Source organism: Dipodomys spectabilis, unplaced genomic scaffold (genome assembly GCF_019054845.1).
Source record: "Dipodomys spectabilis isolate Male_0828 unplaced genomic scaffold, ASM1905484v1 ptg000108l, whole genome shotgun sequence".
NCBI classification, from domain to species: Eukaryota; Metazoa; Chordata; class Mammalia; order Rodentia; family Heteromyidae; genus Dipodomys; species Dipodomys spectabilis.
In genome coordinates, this window is record NW_024870785.1 from 21,232,216 (window position 1) to 21,248,824 (window position 16,609).

Consider the following 16,609-nt stretch of genomic DNA (forward strand, 5'->3'; position numbering starts at 1 on the left):
CCTGGTGCATGCCGAGTCATGGTATAATGAAGCAACAGCTTGGGCCTGAGGAACTTTCCAGGAAGGACTAGGGCCAGGGAGACAGCCAAGGAGGGGAAGGACTGGGAGCTTCTGTCATCTCCCGTGGTCTTATTTCACCCATGGCCTGCATGGGCTTCAACTCTACTCAGAGGCCTGGGGGAGTATGGTTGCTTCCTCCCACTGTGCAGCTCCCTAAGGATTGAGATACTGAAGAGATGGAGAAGAGTTGTTGGGAAGTCTTGTCTTCCAGTGTCTCCCGTGCCCCAGGATACCTCGGGCCATGCCCATTTGCCCAGCCATAGTGAGTCCTTGCTAGGAGGTCCTCTATCTAGAGCCTGAGCCAGGCACTAGTAGCGCACGCCTGTAATCCCAGCTACTCAGGAGGCTGAGACCCGAGGATCACAGTTGGAAGCCGGCTTGTGCAGAAAAGCCTATGAGAGTCTTAATCTTCAGTTAACCAGGAAAAGGCTGGAAGTACAGGCATGGCTCAGGTGGTAGAGTGCCTGCCTTGAGCAGAAAAAGCTAAGGGACAGTGCTTAGGCCCTGAGTTCAAGCTCCAGTACTAGTGCTTGCGTACACACACACACACACACACACACACACACACACGCAGTGTCTCAAGGTTTCTGATTTCTTGGGAATGCTAAATATGCTTTCCTCCTGGCATGATTCAGAAGTACTGGCTAGGCCAGGAATCTGCAGCCTTCTAGCCAGTCAAGATGGATGAGGAGGAAGAGGAGGAGAAGGAGGAGGAGGAGGAGGAGAAGGAGGAGGAGGAAGAGGAGGAGGAGGAGGAGGAGGAGGAGGAGGAGGAGGAGGAGATGTGCACAAGAGCTTTGTACTACTCAAGGATGGGGAGAGGAGGCATGAATATAACCCCCTCAAGTTGCCTTAAAATGTTTCCAGCGTTAGAATCTCCACGCAGCTCCAACAGACTTGAACAGTAGCTAAGAAAAGACTCATCCCTCACACCTCCTCAGGACTTGTGGTGTTCAGTGAGAGAGGTCTGTCCCCAGCACGCATCGCCACCCCCAAGAGGCTGAGAGGCCGCTCCTGGGATGTAGGCCCTCATGCAGCGGTCTGCTCTCCTGGGCCTGCCCCCAGCCCCGCCCCCAGCCTCACTGTCTGGTCTGTGTAGCTGAGCTGAAAACCTCCCATTCATCCATTCCAACTCAATTACCTGATGGTGACAGATGACTGGCCTGGCAGGCTTTCTCATCAAGGGTTGGCGGTTTATTGGTGCTTAATAATCATGTGTTGAACTGATGGATGAATTCATCAGAGGATGATCCTTGATCTCCATAAGAGAAATGATCATTACTGCTGAGGGAGGGAAGGAGGGTGGCGGAGGACCGGAGTGGACTCGATGTCTGATGAAGATCTAACACTCCTATGAACAGCGTAAGTTACAGAAAACTCCGGGCTAAGACTGGAGGGAGAGAGCAAGAGGAGAATAATCCTGTCCATCCCACACACTCCTCTAAGCAGCCACTTCCAAACCTTCTAGATGTTTCCTCTAGCATCCATTTTTCTACATGACAGGCATTCCATTTTTTATTTTTTTTCTTTGTGCCAGTGCTGAAGCTTCCACTCAGGGCCTGGGTGCTTAGCTTTTTTTCACTCAACGTTGGCACTCTACCGCTTGAAGCTCGGCTCCACTTCCCATATCTTGCTGGTTTAATCAGACATAAGAATCTAGCAGACATTCCTGCCCAGGTTGGTTGCAAACTGTGATCCTCAGATCTCAGCCTCCTAAGTAGCTAGGATTATAGATGTGAGCTGCCTGCCAGCGCCTGGGCCTCTGCTGTTCCTTGACTTTTTCGTTTTAGACATTTGTAGCATCTATTGACTTCGTGTCATAGAGGAAGATTTAGCACCACATGAACACACAAACAAAACACAAGCAAGCCTTCTCCTACAGACCCAATGGAATTATAATTCTAAGTTTAAGTTAAATGATTTTACATATTTATATAAATAGGCCCTAGATGTTTTGTTTAATTTATCCCTACAACTCTTGAACTGAAGTCCAAAAACTCATAGCAAATAGGTCAGTCTTTGGTTTTTGTTTTGTTGCCAGTCCTGGGGCTTGGACTCAAGGCCTGGGCTCTGTCCCTAAGCCTCTCTATGCTCAAGGCTAGCGCTCTACCACTTGAGCCACAGCGCCACTTTCGGCTTTTTTTTTTCTTTTTGCTTATGTGGTGCTGAGGAATCGAACCCAGGGCCTTGAGCATGCAAGGCAAGCGCTCTACCACTGAGCCACCTTCCCAGCCCCTTACTCATTTTTTTCTAACACCTCTAATCTCTAACACAGCACTTGGTATACAGCAGGCACTCACTAAATGAGTGCTGAGTCACTGATGAGCAAACTGGCCTTGGGGTTCCCATGTGGAAGATGAGGACTTGGGAGCCAGTGTGTGTGTATGGCTAGCTCTCTGTGTATAGGGGAAGCAGAGAGTGTGGTTGAGCCACCAGGGGTGTTTGAAGGGGCATGTTCTAGTGGGGGCGTGCGGTCAAGGAGTGTCCAACGGGCGTGGTTTCCAGGCCTGTGGAAGGAGGCGTGGCATCTGTGTTGTGTCTCTGTTCCAGGGAGCAGTGTGTGCACAGCCCTGCCCACCAGGCACGTTTGGCCAGAACTGCAGCCAAGACTGTCCTTGCCACCATGGCGGGCAGTGTGACCATGTGACTGGACAGTGCCACTGCACAGCCGGGTACATGGGAGAGAGGTAAGTTGGGATCAGCTGGCCTCCTCCCTGTTCACTGCTTCTATCTGAACCTCAGCTTTGCTGAGGTTTGTCAGCCCAGGAAGCTCTCCGCAAAGTGTTCTGAGGCCTCCTGTCTACCGCAACTCACCTTTCCTCATCCTGGGCAAACAGAGTTTAACCTCTTACATCCAGGCCTTGGATTTGTTTACCTGGGGAAGGAATTGAGCACCTGCCACCACGCTGTGCTAATAGAAGCAAATAGAGTGCAGAGCACCGTAGCTCCTGCCTGCAATCTCTGCTATTCAGGTAGGCGAGACAGGAAGGTGATAGTTACAGGCCAGCTCAGGCAAAAAAAAAAACAAAGTTCACAAGTCCCCATCACAACCCATAGCTGGGTGTGACCATGTATACCTGCCATCCCAGCTACATGGAAAACATAATTAGGAAGCTCAAGGCCCAAGCCAGCCTGGGCATCATAACTGAGACCCTGTTTGAAAAATAACTAAGGCAAAAACAATGGACAAGTCACCAGTGCCCAACTCAGCTTCTCTTCTTAGAATCTGGCAGATGATCATAAAACAGAGAAGCCTCCCGAACCAAGGAACGTTCTAGCAAGCTCTGCCAATCAACCACAGTAGAGTTCATTCCAAGGACCAGGTAGCCATGTGGGTTTTCCATTCTAAACGGGCTGCCTGGTGTTTAACATTTTGTAAAATTGCCTCCATTAATTTTGTGGGTGACAGCTGTATTAGACCACCCCCAAATCATCGCGAGCATATTACAGTTGAGCGGGTGTAATAACGCAGGCCTCTGTGGATAGGCAGAATCCAGTGCAAATTAAACACAAAATGTAACGAGGGTTTTTGCAGCTCATTTTGTAATTTAATTGAGCAATGTATCTGGTGGTTAATGGCAATATCGGACGCATTAGACTGATAGGTTGCGAAGGAAAGATGTTTAAGTAGAAACCTAATTCCTGCTGTGATTACCCTTCTGTTCCGTGGCTCTCGTGATTAGCATGCTTTGTGTAAAATTCATTAGCAGTCATTGCTTGATCTCTAAATAAATAAGTTGTTTAAATTGTGAGTCAGGGAAAAAAAAATAAAAAGAGGCTGATTATGTAAATGGATTAGGTTGTCGATATTTCATTTCTAGATGGCTTTCCAGGGGGCTGTGCATTCATAGCCCAAAACATGGCTAGGTATACATCCTGTGGAGGAATGTCCCTGTGAGAGGGAGGTGACTTCCTGTCCTGACATTGAAGACACTTGCAGCCAGCAGGGATGGATAGTGCAAACAGGGATTTGGCAGGTTTTCTTTTTTTTAAATTTGTTTGTTATGTGCCAGTCCTGAGGCTTGAACTCAGGGCTTGGGCGCTGTCCTTGAGCAAGTTTTGCCCAAGGCTAGCACTTGACCACTTGGAGCCACAGTTCCACTTCTGGATTTTTGGTGGTTCCTTGGAGATAAGAATCTCTTGGACTTTCCCACGTGGACTGGCTTCATATGGAGATCCTCAGATCTCAGCCTCCTGAGTAGCTAGGATGACAGACGTGAGCTATGGGGGCCTGGTTTCTATGAAGGCTAACTGGTCTTGGGCCTTCCTTTCTGCCTCAGTTTCCCTCCTGCCCTCCTCCTTCCTGATTCCTATCTTGTCCCCTTATCCACCATTCTCCTTTCTCTGTCTTGTCTGCCTGTTTTCTCTCCATGAGGCCTCTGATGCACGCACACACAAAATTGACGGGAAAAGATGTCTTCTGAGCCATTTGCCAGGATGGAAGCCTCTCCTTCACATCAGACTCTTCAATTTCACAATGAGACCATCTACTGCCTCCAAGGCTAAGGATGGGGCTGGGGTCGGAGGCCACTAGAATCTATGCAGGACACAAACAGGGGTTCACAGACTTCAGGGAGAGACCAGCCCTGCATCGAGCGGTTCGCTGCTCCCAGGAAGGAAGAGGAAATTAGCCCTTGTGTGGGGACCTCTCCCCTCCTGGGAGAGCAAACACATCACCCAGTAAGATGAGAGAGCCCAATGTGGCCAAAAAGTTTCCCCCAAAATAGTACATTGATGTGAAATCACCCCCCACTTTATCAAGCCTAAGATGCACCAGTGATAAGATGCCTTGTAATTTCAGATACGGCTGAGAATGAAAAACACCAATAATTAAACTGTGTCCTGCCATCCTTCTAAGACCTATCTGATTTCTGAGTGCTTAAAATGTATTTTTAAGCACATGGTTTATCGTTAATGGGTGGGGGAGATCCCGTTTTTGACAATGAGAACATTGTGGAGATGGATGGTGGCAATCGTTGCAGGACCGTCTGAATATATTTACTGCTACTCCACTGCGCTTAATGGATTCAAAATGATAAATTTTCTCTTGCGTATTGTCTTAGTCTTGTCTGTGCTACTATGACAGAATACCTGAGGCTGGATAATTTATAAACCCAGCTTTCCAATTTTCACAGCTCTGAAGCCTAGGGACCTTGGGCTCAAGGTCAAGGTGCTGGCAGGTGTGGTGACTGGTGAAGGCCTGGTCTCTGACTCCAACATGGAGCCTTAAACTCTGGGTCCTCAGGTGTGGGAAGGGATGGAAGGACCAAGAAAAAGCCTGTCTTAATTCCTTCCAACTCTTCTATAAGGGCTTTAACCCATGGCCTTTGAGACCCAATCATCTCCCCAAGAAGGTGCCTCTTTTTACTGTTGCATTGTGGTTAAGGCTTAATGGGAATTTTGGTGGAACCATCAAGATTCAAGCCAGAGCACATTTTTCTTTTTTGTGTGTGCCGGTCCTGGGACTTGAACTTAGTACCTCATGCCCTCATTTGGCTATTTTTCCCCTCGCTCTACCACTTGAGCCATAGCTCCACTTCCAGCATTGTCATTGATGAATGAAAGACAAGCATCCCAGGGTTTCTGCCCGGGCTGACTTTCAACCAAGATCTTCCTATCTCAGCCTCCTGAGTAGCTAGGCCAGCACCCAGCACCATAGCACATTTTGTTTTTCTTCAAAATGAAAGCAACAGATAAGTCTTTAGCATCACTGAAATCAAATAGCACACATTCATTGCTGCCTCCCCCCCTCCCCAAAACTGGGGAGACCTGGCAGGAGAGAGGCTTGACTGGAGTAAGCTTCCTAAAAGAGGGGAGGAATTGTGGAGGCTGCCCAGAGGTGTAGAACACATCAGGCCATGCCTGGAGGCCTGGAAGGTTGCATGCTGGGCAGAGGGAGAAGGGCAGAGATTGAGAGCCCACCCAGCCTTAGCCCAGTCTGCTGTCCCACAGGTGCCAGGAAGAATGTCCCCTTGGAACCTTCGGCTTCCAGTGCTCCCAGAGCTGCGATTGCCACAATGGAGGCCAGTGTTCACCCGCCACCGGCGCCTGCGAGTGTGAACTGGGCTACAAGGGTCCAAGCTGCCAGGAACGGCTGTGTCCCGAGGGCCTGCATGGCCCAGGCTGCGCCTTGCCTTGCCCCTGCCATCCGGACAACACCATCAGGTACAACCATGGACAGAAGCCCCTGGGACAAGGGACAGAGTGGACTGTGGTAGACAAGGCTTCCTCAGACCATTCAGACCGGTCCTCTATCCATTTCCTGCCTCCTCGGTGGCTCAGGGACACCTGAGCGGTAGCTGGAGCCCAAGCCTGGGAAGGAGAGGCGCAGGCTGCACCCCGATGCTTCTCCCAGCATCCTTCCCTGTCTGTTTCATAGCACCCACTGCCTTCCTTTAATAAATGGGTGGTTAGTGCCAAGCACTGGTGCCTCACGCCTGTAATCCTAGCTACTCAGGAGGCTGAGGTCTGGGATTACAGTTTGAAGCAGCCCAGGTAGGAAAGTCAGTGAGACTCCTATCTCCAATTCACCAGCAAAATGCTGCACATGGAGGTGCAGCTCAAAGTAGTAGAGCACTAGCATTGAGGGAAAAAGCCAACCAAGAAATAAATTCAAGGCCTTGTGTTCAAGCCCTTACACTCTCTCTCTTTCTCTCTCTCTCTTACACACACACACACACACACACACACACACACACACGGTCCCAATTGGCTGTTCAGTGGATTGGCAGCTGACTCACACTGCAGGGGTGGAGGCTAGCCCTGGGACAGCCCACCCCTGCTGCTGAGAAACTGAGGAAGGACCCTCCGAGGGTCAGGAAGTCCAGCAACTACTGGGGCCCAGTACAGGGAGAATCTCCATCACAGAGAGCCAAGCGAGCCCCAAATTAAAGAGCTATTGTTTTCCTCTGCGCCTGAGCCAGCGTGCCCTGCATAATTTATCTTCCTTGGAAGGAACCCTTGATGCATTATTAATCTGGACGGACTCCCTCCTCTCCGTCGCTAATCTCAGCCCATCCAATATTAATGGCTATTTGCTTTACTGTCTTTAACACTTGTCATGTTTCAGGGGCTGAAAGCCATAGTGGTTCTTAGGAGTGGGGGTTCAAGGGTGCCTGCCTAGCCCAGCCCCGGGTAGATTGCTCAGAATCTGCAGCCCGAGCCTCCTCCAGAGAGGCTGACCCCCCCAGCCTGGGGCCCTGAGGGTACAAATAGTCTCTGTCTCTCAGACTGGCACAGAGTAGGCCTTCAGCAAAACACATTCTTCTGTCTGTGTGTGTGTGTGTGTGCGCGCATGTGCGTGCATGTACGTGCAGTGCTGGGCTTGAACTCGGGGCCTCCAGTTCTCAATTAGCTTTTTAGCTCAAGACGGTAGCTTTGCCCCTTGAGCCAAAGCTTCACTTCCAGCTTTTTGGTGATTCACTGGAGATAAGAGTCTCACAGACTTTTCTGCCCAGGCTGACTTCAAAGCATGATCCTCCTGATCTCAGCCTCCTGAGTAGCTAGGATGGCAGGCATGAGCGGTCTAACTTGCATGGTAAGTCTCCAGAGACCAAATCACTGATTCACCCAGGACCTTTCCCCGCCCACCCAGCCCTGGCCACACTCCCTGCCCCTTCCCTCTGGCCACACTGCTCCACCGAGATGGAAGGGATCGAAGGAAGACATTCATCAGGTCGGTGCGGGACCCACACAAAGAAGCCATCTGCCTTCACAAAAGCGTAATCTTGGGACCGGTATTGGGGTGCCGGGCTGCTGCCACGTCCCTTCCAACAATTGCATTGTCATAGATGAGTTCCAGCAGCCGCGATTGTGGATTCCCTTTGAAAGATTTGACGCGGCCCACGGGATGCAGCCGTGATAGAAATCACCAAGCGGCCGACAGAAAGGCAGGAAAATGCTTTCGGAAAAAAGATTTCCTGCATTGTGCAGCTTTCAGCTTCTATCCACTTGTGATTAATCTGTGTCCGGGCAAGGCAGAGACTAATGAACCAGCCTCGACACCTGCCATTGAGATTCTGGCCTGAGCCAGCCCAGCATGACCCAAGGGAATTGGGAGCCTTGCTGGGAGCCAACGCTGCCTGGGCCAGGGTGGGGGCCATGTGTGGATGCCGGCATGATCATTTTCAAGGCACATCCAGCAGAAGAAAGGCTACTGTTGGACCCACAGGGAGGTGCCTGAGACATTTTAAAGAGACATTTTAGAAAGAGACCTGCTGGCTCTTTCTAGGGTAAACATGTCCTGTCTTTGTGACTGTTACTCAGTGGGTCCTTCTGACTCTAATCCTAAATCCCAGAAGAGGCCCCCTTGATAGTTGAGACCCAGAAAGGCTGTGGGGCACAGGAAGGCCAAGGGTGGGAGGAGAAAGTATGTCCCATGATGCACCCCTCCCAGTCCCACAGGACATGGGGCTCAGGGAGAAACATTTCCAGAACTGCCAAGGTTGGAAAGTTTGTAGCACTCATGATTCATACCCATGCTTCTTTGCTATCTACTTACCATTTCATTTGTTTGAGGTTTTTTTCTTTGCTTGAACTCAGGGCCTGGGCATTGTCCCTGAGCTTCTTTTGCTCAAGGCTAGCACTCTACCACTTGAACCACAGCACCCACTTTTGGCTTTTTCTGTGTATGTGGCACTGAGGAACGGAACCCAGGGCTTCCTGCATGCCAGACAAGCACTCTACCACTAAGCCATATTCCCAGCCCTCTACTTACAATTTTAATGCTTTACATCTGTTTAGAAATTAGGTAGACACTCAGTGGGGGAAGATTAGAGAAAACAGATTTTTTTTTCTTTCCTTTCCTGGCAGTATTAGGGCTTAAACTCAGGGCCTCATTCTCCTTCTCTGATTTCTTGCTCACAGATGGTGCTTTAGCCACTTGAGCCATGGCTCCAAACTGGTGGTATTCTTCTTTGTTTGCTGTTTAACTGGAAATAGAGTCTTCCAGACTTTTGTGTCCTTTGTTGGCTTTGAACCATGATCTTCAGATTTCATCCTCCTGAGTAGCTAGGATTACAGGTATAAACCACCAATGCCTGGCTAGACATAGGCATTTATTTATTTATTATGTTTGTACCAGTACTGGGACTTGAACTCAGGGTCTAAGCACTGTCCCTGAGCTTTATTGTGGCACTCTACCACTTGAGCCAAAGCTCCACTTGTAGCAGCTTTTTTTTTGGTAGTTAATTGGAAATAAGAGTTTCCAAGACTTTCCTGCCTGGGCTGGCTTTGAACTGCAGTCCTCAGATCATAGTCGCCTGAGTAGCTAGGACCAGAGTAAACCGCTGGTCTCTGGCTGTACATAGATATTTTTTTTTTTTTTTTTTTTTTTTTTTGGGTCCGGTCATGGGGCCTGAACTCTGGGCCTGGGCGCTGTCCCTCAGCTCTTCAGCTCAAGGCTAGCGCTCTACCACTTGAGCCACAGTACCACTTCCGGCTTTTTTCTTTTTGCTTATGTGGTGCTGAGGAATCGAACCCAGGGCCTCATGCATGCAAGGCAAGCGCTCTACCACTGAGCCACCTTCCCAGCCCTGTACATAGATATTTAAAGAAGTAATTTAGTCCCTCATAATTTCTCAACAAAACAGGCATTGTCTTGTAATTTGTTCATTCTTCATCAGTGTCTGTATTTTTTACATTTTGGATCTTGGCTGAATGTAGTTATTTTATTTCACATGGTATTATTAGATACTCTAGAAAATGATGAGCTTTCTTCCCTTTTACTTCCCTTCCTTTCCTTTTCTTTCTTCCCTCCCTTCCTTTCCTTCTCTTTTCTTTTCTTTCTTGTGCTGTCCGGGGCTTGAACTCAGGGCCTAAGCACTGTCTCTGTGCTTTTATCCTCAAGGCTAGTTCGCTACCACTTGAGTCATTGCTCCACTTCTGGCTTTTTGGTGGTTAATTGGAGTGATAAGAGTCTCATTAGCTGGCACCAGTGGCTCATGCCTGTAGTCCTAGCTACTTAGGAGGCTGAGTTCAAAGCCAGCCCAGGGAAGGAAAGTCTGTGAAACTCTTTATCTCCTATTAACCACCAGAAAACTGGAAGTGGTGCCATGGCTCAAGTGGTAGAGCGCTAGCCTTGAGCTGAAGAGCAGAGGGACAGCACCCAGGTCCAGAGTTCAAGCCCCATCACCGATCAAAAAAAAAAAAGGAATCTCATGGACTTTCCTCCTGGGGCTGGCTTCAAACTATAATCCTCAGACCTCAGACTCCTGAGTAGCTAGAATTACAGGCGTGAGCCTTTGGCACCTTGCTAGTATCTTTCTTCTATTTATCCATAATTCATATAACAAGGAATCTGTTGTTAAAAATGACACCGATGGGCAAGGAAGCAAATGTGGACAGACAGACCTGCATGTGACTTGAGTGTGTGACACTGGAGTTAGTCACATAACCTCCAAATGCCATTTATGACATAGAGGCTTAAATGACTAATTAATCGGCTTACTGAAGATTAGAAATATGTGTACACGATGCCTGGTGCTTTAATAGCCAGCTCACATATTATTTATTATTATTCAAATTGCTTCCATTTTCCACTGTTATAAATAATGCTTCAGGGAACATCTCTGTGCATAAATCTTTCTCTACAACTATGATTATTTCCTTAGGAGAGATTCTTAGAAATGGAATGACAAGACAAAGGAATCGGAATATTGTTAGGCCTCCTGATGCGTAACCCCAAGCTGCTTCAGAAACCTTGGCTGATGGTTTTTTAGATCTCCACTGTTTTTATAAAGCGTTTTCCAATTGTTGTTTAGACTCTGTGTGTGTGTGTGTGTGTGTGTGTGTGTGTGTGTGTGTGTGTGTGCGCGCGCGCGCGCTCGCTGATACTAAGGCTTGAACTTAGAACCTGGGCACTGTACCTGAGTTCTAATGCTCTACCACTTTGAGTCACAGCTCTACTTCCAGCTTTTCAATAGTTAATTGAAGATAAGAGTCACTTGGACTTTCCTGCTTAGGATGACTTTGAACCATGATCCTTAGATCACAGCCTCCCGAGTAGCTAGGATTTACAAGCATGAGCTACTTGCATCCAGCCCTTGGTTAGATTTGATGGTTCAGGAGACTAAACATTTTTCCAAATGGACTGCCAGCTTTTTGCACTTACTATTCAAGACTGATCTATTTCTGTCTACCTCCTCATTTGTTCTGAGAGAACCCCCACCAAAGAGAAGTTGTTTGGCTGGGCTGTGGACAATTAGTGTCCATTAATTCATCTGCCAAGCCAGCACTCGGCATCTTCCAGGTGCCACAGCCCTGCAGGGCCCTGCTGGTGACCATGGACAAGGGCCAGTCAGCCAGCAGGGCTGACAGGACAAACAAGTCAACAGACACCTAAACACACACACACACACACACACACACACACACACACACACACATCAGCGAAGGTGGCATGCACTCCCAAATAGGTACCTGCCTCCTCTTGGATCACCAGGCGGTCCCTCCCTCCAGCCAAATGGTCCATTCTGTGATTTAAACAAACTGGGATGGAGGAGAACTTGCTTCCTGGGCAGGCAGGGACTTAGGCTGTACATAGAGCGCCTCCCATTGGTAGAATCTCAGATGTCATTGTTTTCTTCCCCTGCCTGGCCTCATTAGTTATCTGTCTTGAGGGAGGCATGAGGAAAGCACCAAACCCCCAAGGACTAAACAGGCCACCCCTAGTTTGGTCTCTAGATTTGGAAAGAGCACAACAAGTTTTAGCCAGGCACCAGTGGCTCACTTCTGTAATCCTGACTACTCAGGAGGCTGAGAAGTGAGGATCATAGTTTGAAGCCAGCTCAGGTAGACAAATCTTAGAAGTTTTTAATCTCCAATGAGCCAGCAAAAAACTGGGAAGAGCAGTGTGAATTAAGTTAGAGTTCCAACCTTGAATTTAAAAAAAAAAAAAGCCAAGTGAGAGCTAGAAGCTCTGAGCTCAAGTCCCAGTACTGGCATCAAAAAAAATTAAAAAAAACACACAAAAAATGTGGGAATGAGAAGTTCTGGGTTCTAATTCTAATGTGTGACTTTACATTGCATAACCTCTCTGATCCTCTGTGGGGACTAACAAGATCACCTACATGCCAGGTGGTTCACACCTATCATCCTAGCTACTCAGGATGCTGCGGTCTGAGGATCATGGTTTGAAGCCAGCCCAAGCAGGAAAGTCCATCACACTCTTATCTTCAATTAACCTCCCAGGAAACCGGAAGTGGCATTGGGCTCAAAGTGGCAGTGATAAAGCTTAGGGATGTGGCCAGGCCCTTAGTTCAAGCCCTATGACCGGCCACACAAATAAAAAGATCATACACACGGGCATGTTCTGAGGTCCTGTGATCCTACCACCTAGGCAGACCAGCTTTGGGGCAGGCAGAAGGGAGGGACATGACTGCATCTATAACTATCTTGTCTCTCTACCTTTCTGTACGCTGCTCAGCTGCCACCCGGTAACCGGAGCCTGTACCTGCCAGCCGGGCTGGTCTGGCCACCACTGCAATGAGTCCTGCCCTGCTGGCTACTTTGGCGATGGCTGCCAGCTGCCTTGCACCTGTCAGAACGGCGCCGATTGCCACAGTGTCACTGGGAGCTGCACGTGTGCCCCGGGCTTCATGGTAAGGTGGGAGGAGGCTCCCGTGGCTTCTCTGGCCCTCACCAGGCCCCTTCTAAGACCCCCTGGCAGTCAGGAGTGTGGCAGCCCTATGTGCTCTGAGGACTGTGGTTATAACTAGGGTCTCCCCATTGTCCGCCTATACTGAAACACTGGCTGTCTTCTTGTGCTCAGCTCTGTCCCTGTACACATAGTACTTTCACATCATAATACCCACAGCACACTCAGCAATTTTGCAATCCGCTTTCTTCTGCATATACGTCTTGGGGGATAGAAGAAAGCAGAATGCAAAATAGAAGCTGCTGGGCTTCTCGTTTTAAATGGCTGCATGCCAGGCACTGGTGGGTGGCTCACACCTATCATCCTAGCTACTCAGGAGGCTGAGATTTGACGATTATGGTTCAAAGCCAGCCCAGGTTGGACTCTTATCTCCAATTAACCACCCCAAAGCTGGAAGTAGAGATGTGGATCAAGCACCAACCTTGAGTGAAAAAGCCAAGCAAAAGTACAGGCCATCCAGTGCTGGTGGCTCATGCCTATAATCCTAGCTACTCAGAAGGCTTAGATCAGAGGACCATGTTTGAAGCCAGCCCAGGCAGAAAAATCTGTGAGACCCTTATTTCCAATAAACTACTAGCCAGAAGTGGTGCTGTGGCTCAAGTGGTAGAGCACTAGCCTTGAGCACAAAGAGGCTCAGGGACAGCGCTCTTGCCAGCCAGGCTGTGCTGAGTTCAAGCTCCAGGACTGGCAAAAAAAAAAATTACAAGGCCCTGAGTTCAAGCCCCAGTACGGGTGCTCATGCGTGCACACATACATACACCTTAAGTGGCGTTTAACACAGAGGGAGCTGATAAATCGCATTTACCCAGCCATTCCCTCATTGCTAGGTAGAAAGTTGTCCCTATGTGTCCACTCAGTGCTACAGTGAGCATCTGTGCACAAACACCCCCCACCCAGCCCCTTCCTTACCATTGAATTATTTCCTTGGGGTGATTTGCGGGTCAGTGGGCACACCATATTCACAGCTCCTGATGGATGCTGCCGTCCTCAAGGGTTCTATAAATCCACTCTGCACGCACCAGCTCTCAACAATTTTGCTTTCTTCTTCTTTTTTTTTTAACATTTGCTAATGACTTAGGTAGGAAATGGCTCCTGGATGTTGCTCTAATTTGCATTTCTCTGATTACTACACTTCCCCCCATGTGTTTGTTTACTACTTGTCATTATTTCCTCGTAAATTATGTTGGTTTTAGTGAGGTCTGATTCTGAGGAACTTGACCCTGGGAGGGTGAATCCTGGTGAGAAATGGGGCCTGCCCTGTGGGTCCAAGCAACCCTACAGTCGGGGTTCCCCCTCATTCCCCAGGACTCTGTTTATTTGCTTTTTTTTTTTTTGCTGTGCTGTGGGAAGTGGTTTGTGCAGTTGAGAGTATGTGGCCTCTGAAACCAGATCTAGGACAGATCCTGGCTGATCTGTTCACTCCGTGTAGCCTGGGACCAGTAGCCTAAGCTCCCTGTGGATCCAGTATCCTTAAACTTCCATGGAATGGAACATTGCCTTTCAACATAGCTTCCAGGGCTGGGAATGTGGCTTAGTGGTAGAGTGCTTGCCTAGCATGCATGAAGCCCTGGGTTTGATTCCTCAGTACCACATAAACAGAAAAAAAAAACAGAAATGGCGCTATGGCTCAAGTGGTAGAGTGCTAGCCTTAAGCAAAAGAAGTTCAGGGACAGTGCATCAGCCCCAAGTTTAAGCCCCAGGACTCACAGAGAGAAAGAGGGAGGGAGAAAGATTGCTTCCAGGCTGGAGACTCACTGATGGCTCATGACTATTATTCTGGCTACTCAGTAGGTTGAGATGTTAGGATCAAAGTTCAAAATCAGCCTGGGTGGGAAACGCCACAAGACTCTTACCTCCACTAAAAAGCTGGTCGTGGAGCTGTGGCTCAAGTGGCAGAGTATCATCCTTGAGCAAAATTTAAGTCAAGCAAAAGTGCAAAGCCATGAATTTGAGCTCCGGTACTGTGGCACAATTTTTTTTTCAAAAATTATTTTAAAAACTGAGCAAGTTGGGTGGTGGTGGAAGCTCATGCCTGTAATTTTAGCTAGCAGGGAGCTGAGATCTTAGGATCACAGTTCAAAGCCAGCCCAGACAGGGAGACTCTTATCTCCAATAAACCACCAGAAAACTGGAATGAAGCTGTGGCTCAGAGTGGTTGAGGGCTAGCCTTGAGCGAAAAGAGCTCAGGGACTGAGTTCAAGCTTCACAACTGACAAAAAAGAAAGAGGGGGGAAGGGAAGGAGGGAGGGAGGGAGGGAGGAAGGGAGGAAAGAAGGAAGGAAGGAAGGAAGGAAGGAAGAAGAGCTGGGAGAAATGAGCAGAAACAATGGTTCTGGGTTGCCAGTTATTCCACTGGGAGTTTACAACTGTGAGACATTGCTTCAGCACCTTGGATAGAGCCAAGATGATGGTCAGTGCCTGAACCTTGTACTGAATCAGGAAACGCACTCCTCCTGGGTAAATAGCTGTGAGAAGGTGTGTGCATCCATAGTCTGTCAGGTCCTTGGGGGCTTTTTGATCCGGTTGTGTATATTGTCATGGCTCCCTTGAGAGCCCCAACTCACCTGACTGCCTGATTACCGCTCCTCAGCAAGGGGAGAATCAGAAGGCCCTGGGAAGGCTTAGAGAGGCTTGCAGCTACAGCTGAATATTTTCAGCCACCCATCTGCGATGTAAATGATTTCCTGTCCTTGAACTTCGGGGAAGAGGGGGTTGGGGCCGGTGGAGTCCTGCCTTCCTGAGGACCAGGACTAAGATAGATTGTGAGACACACTGCCCCCATTGACACCCCCACCAATTCTCACTCATTTTCCTTGCAAAGGCTTTTCCTGAGCCATCTTGGGTCAGCAGGATGCTGCTGGAGGTGATTACAGAATGGACAGTGAGCCTTGGGATCAGCCGTGGCTCCTGACCCCCAGCTTCTGAATGAAAGAGACTTCCTGCAATTAGCCAGTCCGGGTGAGGTAGGTGGGGCAACCAATCAGCAGAGCAGACTCAGCTGAGGCTCCCCACAGAGTGCTCCTTCCAGTCAGTAATAATTAGCAAGGCCTTGTCTGTTGGATGGTTTGCAAATTGATCTCTTTGCTCGTTTACTGCAAGGTTTTACGATAGGGAATTAGTGAAGGGCTAATTAGAAGAGCTGCTTTCTGAGTGTTCTGGAGACTTCATTCTGGGCTTTGTCACCTTGGACTTGATCCTTCACCCAGTTGGGCCTTACGATCCTCATCTGGGAGCTAGGTGGTCTTTTAGTCTTAGATGGATGTGAGTAGCCCACATGGGTGTCCTGCTGTCTCCTCTCTGCTCTCCTTCTCCACCAAGAGCTGTTGAGGGAACGTGTGGGAGAAGCTTTAAGAAAGCGGACTCTGGACAGACATCGTAGCACACACCTGTAATCCTAGCTACTCAGGAGGCTGAGATCTGAGGATTTTGGTTTGAGATCTGAGGATCACAGGCAGGAAAGTCCATTTTGAGACTCTTAGCCTCCAATTATCCACCAGAAAACCAGAAGTAGACCTGTGGCTCAAAGTGGTAGCATGCTAGCCTTGGGTAAAAGAGCTCAGGGACAGTGCTCAAGTCCTGAGTTTGAGCCCCACAACTAACAAAAATAAAGCCAGAACTAGAGTTTGTGATTCAAATGCAGAGCACCAGCCTTGAGTGGAAAAAAACCCAAATGAAAGTTCTAGACTCTGAATTCAAGCCCCAGTACTGGCACAAAACAAACAAAAATAAATATTAAGAATACTGGCCAAGGGCTGGGAAGGTGGCTTAGTGGTAGAGAGCTTGCCTTGCATGCATGAGGCCCTGGGTTTGATTCCTCAGCACCATATAAGCAGAAAAGGCCAGAGGTGGTGCTGTGGCTCAAGTGGTAGAGCGAGCACTAGCCTTGAGCTGAAG

At 48.8% G+C, this 16,609-nt stretch overlaps 1 protein-coding gene across 2 annotated transcripts in view; it reads left to right on the forward strand.

Moving 5' to 3' along the window:
• Nucleotides 1-16,609, forward strand: part of Megf11 (multiple EGF like domains 11) — a 183,389-nt gene that overhangs the window by 128,760 nt on the left and 38,020 nt on the right. For both annotated transcript variants that reach the window (XM_042687633.1, XM_042687634.1), the window contains exons 7-9: nucleotides 2,611-2,747; nucleotides 6,013-6,225; nucleotides 12,485-12,659. In XM_042687633.1, coding sequence (XP_042543567.1) covers nucleotides 2,611-2,747; nucleotides 6,013-6,225; nucleotides 12,485-12,659 — 525 coding nt within the window. The remainder of the gene's footprint in view (nucleotides 1-2,610; nucleotides 2,748-6,012; nucleotides 6,226-12,484; nucleotides 12,660-16,609) is intronic.